General features: G+C 37.3%; 1 protein-coding gene across 1 annotated transcript; it reads left to right on the plus strand.

The window, feature by feature from the left end:
* Positions 1 to 410: 410 nt before the first annotated feature.
* On the plus strand, positions 411 to 4,167 carry KCNK1 (potassium channel, subfamily K, member 1; the record flags this gene model as incomplete). The annotated part of the gene is made up of 2 exons (XM_009071335.1): positions 411 to 806; positions 3,631 to 4,167. Coding segments are annotated over 2 exons (656 nt in total), but the record flags the coding sequence as incomplete, so codon positions are not given.
* Positions 4,168 to 5,024: the final 857 nt, after the last annotated feature.

The following is a 5,024-nucleotide window of genomic DNA, read 5'->3' on the forward strand; positions in this document are numbered from 1 at the left end:
AGGGACATTTTTCTGAAATATGTATTATTGCACTTGACAAGATGGAGAGAAGAAGTTACATCACTTTGTAAAAGTAAATAAAAAGACAAGAAAACTCAGAATAAAATACAAATTTCCTGGCATAGGCTCCCACTCTTGACTAGGCATTATTGCCTTCTCCGAAATAAACATTTATAAAATGATTTTCAGGACTTTGAAATATAAAAATATTTGGATGTATTTGCTTATGGCTAGCACAGAGGCTTTGTTTATCTGCTCAAAACAGACCTTTGAACAGCATTTGTCAAGAAGAGCAGAATTCAGAATTAGCACTAGTGCAGCTTATCTTTCTCACTCAATATAGCCGATATCATATTGGTACATGAGCTCCTAGCTTTAACTCAGCCTATGCCTCCTCTGCTTTGTTTCAGGTTATGGACACACAGTGCCTTTATCTGATGGAGGAAAGGCCTTTTGCATCATCTACTCAGTCATTGGGATCCCGTTTACTCTGCTTTTCCTGACAGCAGTGGTACAGCGCATCATTGTCTACGTCACCAGGCGACCTGTACTGTATTTCCACATTCGCTGGGGCTTCTCCAAGCAGGTTGTTGCAATCATCCATGCTATGGTCCTTGGGTTCATCACTGTCTCCTGCTTCTTCTTAATCCCAGCAGCAATATTTTCTGTCCTGGAAGATGACTGGAATTTTTTGGAATCTTTTTATTTTTGCTTCATTTCCCTGAGCACCATTGGCCTCGGAGACTACGTGCCAGGAGAAGGCTACAATCAAAGATTCCGAGAGCTTTATAAAATTGGAATTACATGTAAGTGTCAAACTAGCCAGCTAAATGAAAGACATTTTATTTAAAAAATTACAATCCGCAACAATCAGACTTTCCCTCTCCGTTCCGTGGATAGTGATCATTTTGTGAGCTGTCAGCTAGGAAGTTGGGCATTAATTTAGGTAGCTATGTAAAGAGGAAACTTTAAGTAAGGTCAGTTTTCTTAGTTAAGAAAGAAAAGCTAAAACCATAATACCATTATGCTAACCATAGTTATGTATTCTCCTATTAATACTAGCAAAAAAAAGGTCACGTTTCTCTTATGAAATTGGTTAAGAGCATCTTGAGCTAGGATTTCAGTGCATCACAGATCCAAGAAGATGATCCTTGTAACTGAAGGTCATCTCAGGTGGGCAATCAAGGAGCAATGGGAAATCAGGCAGAATAGCTAAGTTTCTGACTCCAGTTGTAACAGAAGGTAGCTGAAGCTGGCAGTGGTACATACCAGCTGTCAAAGACAGACAAGCAGGCTGAGATGATAGCAAAGCAAGACCACAAATGTTAAATTTAAATTGTTTCAGGATGTTTGACACAGAAGAGAGGCACAGTGATCAGTGACTCTAAGAAAGTAAGGCTAAGAAAATTATATTTTTGTTTGTATTCTGACTAAATATATGCCGAGGGCATTATTTTCCAGTGACAGTGTTTTGAAACATTCCAGTTTGTGATGCATCTTCAATCTGAGCAGTCCTTTGATCATCAGATGCACCAGTTAAAAGACCTGAACAGCCAAAACAAACCTTTCCTGTCAGGTCTATTTCTTAGGCTGGTATGCCTTTTGACTCTGCTTCTGTGCATGATCCAGCAATTATAATGTAGACAAAGTGCCTCTTAACCTGGTTTTGCATTTTACCTGAAGAAAGATCAGGCCTTGAGTTTTCATTCCTTGAAGCAGGGCCTTGAACTAGCCAACAGGACATTTTATTTTCTCCTGCCAAGACTGTTGCTGTTGCAGAAGGTTTCCTTCTCTACCCATCTTAATTTTAGTTATTAACCTGCTGATTGGGGATGCTAAATGACAGAGTGCGTGGAAAGTCACACATAGAAAAGGCCTTGTTACAATTCTAGCTGTTCCGAAAACTCAAAATTGGAAGAAAACATTATGGCTCAGATCCTTTTTCAAACTTAACAATTAGGAAATAAATTGTAGGAAACACTAAAAGGAATAAGTAGCTTTTAAGCACAGTTAAGACCTTAGAATATTTAGCTTCAATAAGTTTTATAATTTTTAAATTATTCATTTTCCTTTCATGTGAACAGTTCAAGGAACCAAATAATTATTTTTTTTTTCTTGCTGAACCTAAATTTTCTTCAAAATGTTTTGGGACTCTACATCAGAAGATGCTTAGTGAGTACACACAAGTCCTGTTCTAAATCAAGTAGAGATCAACTGGGCTGATTTTCAGAGATAATTACAGATTCTCAGTGCAGATTTATGGATGCCTTTTAATTGGCATAGCTTTGTCACTTCTTCCTGGTGTTAAGGCATAGTTCCCATTTGATATTATGATACAAAGCTTATAAACAATGCATAAATTTTAGCTGTAGTGCTGATTTAGATCAGTATCTGGTATTGCAATAGTGATTTAATGGTGCTTTTGGAAGGAAAAGGAGAGTGTTACTGCCAGTGAATAATCTGTAACTACAGGTAAAATATTTATGCCTTTAGGTAACAGAACAGTGACAATAGGTGGATTAAAATCATTAATCTGTGTTGATCTTTCAGCACATTAAATGTTCAGCCTTTGGATGTGTGTGTTATACTAATAGTTATACACTTAGCTTCTGCTTGATTTACTTCGTTAAAATGATAAAATAATACGAGTAGTCACACTCCTCATTAAATTATAATGATCAGTAGCAGGGATCTAATGGAACACCGAGATTAATAAATGCTCGTTTTAACACCTTCCTTTAAATTGTAAATGCATGTTTGGAGAATGAGAATAAAAATAAAAAAAAAAAAAAAAGTGCTGTTGATCATAGGAAGCTCCATTTTCCAAAAGTATCAGTCTATCAGAGCTGACTATTATCTTTAAAAATCAGAGTCGGTCAGTACATGGCTAAAGTCATTGGTAATATAACTTTCATAGCACTTCCAAGTTTTGGATAGTTTATGTATGTTAGTAACACATTGCAAATAATCCTTCAGGTGTCATCTGATACAGCAATTTTGTCAGGTTTTTTTAAATTCCAGGAGTAATTTTACAGTAATTTTTCATTTTAAGTTTATTTGGTTTGTACACATTTCTAGTTGCTTTGTTTCTCTAGTCATTTTGGAGTGTTGGATATCTTACATTGAAAGGAAAATAATTCAAAGGTTTTCATGAAATACAAATGATTTGTCCTGCTAAACTGGTACAAACAACAAATAACCATAATTAGCTGCCATATTTATACATATTTGTAACATGTAGGAATATTGAGGGGAAAATTTCTTTTTCATCTTTTGATCAAAATCTTTTGAAGTACACTTAATCATGAAGGTCATAAGTAAGTGGGGGAGTGTGCATGTTGTAGATTTAAGTATTCTGTTTTAATACCTTTACACATTTTTCTCTTGTACAATTGTGCCAGAATTGAAGCCTCTATTATTACTGTTTCTAATTATGTGGGGTCTTGATGTCTGTGGAATGAAAAAGGCAAAAAAAAAAGGTTTGGCAGTCCAAACCTCTCAAACTGTTTCATAAAGAAAACTAACATACTAGTCAGAGATGGCGGGGGAAGAAAAGTTACAGGATTAAAACTGTTCCAGCCCCACTTAGTTTGCTAATAAGTAAAAACCATTTTTTTTTCCTATACTCAGGTTATCTGTTGATGGGCCTTATCGCAATGTTGGTGGTTCTTGAGACTTTCTGTGAACTCCATGAGCTCAAAAAGTTTAGGAAGTTGTTTTATGTGAAGAAGGACAAGGAAGAGGACCAAGTGCATATAATGGAACATGACCAGCTCTCCTTCTCTTCCATCTCAGACCAAGCAGCTTCCATGAAGGACGATCAGAAGGCAAATGAGCCTTTTGTGAATTCCCAGTCCCCAACTTCCAATGACAGCTCTCTAAACAATTAATACAGGGGTATCCATACTGTTGTTTTGGTGCATTTATGCTACTTACCATAAGAAATAGAAAGCCTCTTTTTTTTTTTCAAAATATAAAAGCTGGAAGACTGTGCTACTTTAACAAGGATTCATCACTTCTCACATAGAAAAAAACTTTTGGGAAAAATGTGGGAGCCACCCTGGGAAAACAGAAAAAATGGAGGATGTGGCTGGGAACATTAGGCCATTTTGCTTGAGGGATAAGAAGTTAGGTGTACAACTTTCAGAGATGCCAGAGAGAAAGGCTTGCACAAGCGACTTCATTGAACATCTTTAGGAGAGTAGGCCTTCACTGACATCCAACTCACTGAGTTGTATGCCCATTCTTACAACTGGGTGACAGTAAATTTTGAGATGTGCACTTTTGATTGTCAGAAGTGTAGTCACAGATTTAATCCAATAGCTAGCACCTTAATCTGGAAAGCATTTTCAGAGCAATATCTGTAGATCTGCTGAAGGGGGAATAACTAGATTGTCCCTCTATTACCCAGTAACCTGCAGGTGCAAATAATAATTCTAGGAACGAAAACACAAGGCTGTGGTCCCTCCTTTGCCCATGCCATTTACATTTAAATTTCCTACTTCCTTAAAAAAATCCTCTAATCACAGTGTTGTCCTGAAGAGTGTGTGCCTTGAGTCTTCCATGCTGTTTGTCTTTGTATGAAATACTTTTCTGAGAGAGAGCAAGAGTAATTCAAAGTTCTGGGTGAGATGAAGTTGTAGGGAAGGGAGACAGCTGCATCTCAGTCCTCTGAAATGGGCAGGAGTGGGTTTTCAGTTATGTGGAATGGAATGAAAGTCAGCATATGCCACAGCTGGCGTCGTCATGTGTGCCTGGCATGCTTTTAGTAGCTGGTTGAAATCTGTTCAGCAGCAGAAGGGCTCAGTGCTGTTTCTTCCACCATCCAACCCAGTACCCTGAGCTGGTAGGTAACAGGAGGATCAGAAATAGCATCACCTTTGAACATAGCTCCTATTTCTTCTTACGCATTTCTAACTAGTACTTGGAGCACCTTGGAGGAGAAGAGAATGTTTCAGGGCAAAACAATTTTTCAGTTTTTCATACGGCAAGAAAAAAGGAAAAATGTCACATTTGGTTCAGAT

This window comes from Acanthisitta chloris, unplaced genomic scaffold, assembly GCF_000695815.1.
Source record: "Acanthisitta chloris isolate BGI_N310 unplaced genomic scaffold, ASM69581v1 scaffold13623, whole genome shotgun sequence".
Lineage (NCBI taxonomy): Eukaryota > Metazoa > Chordata > Aves > Passeriformes > Acanthisittidae > Acanthisitta > Acanthisitta chloris.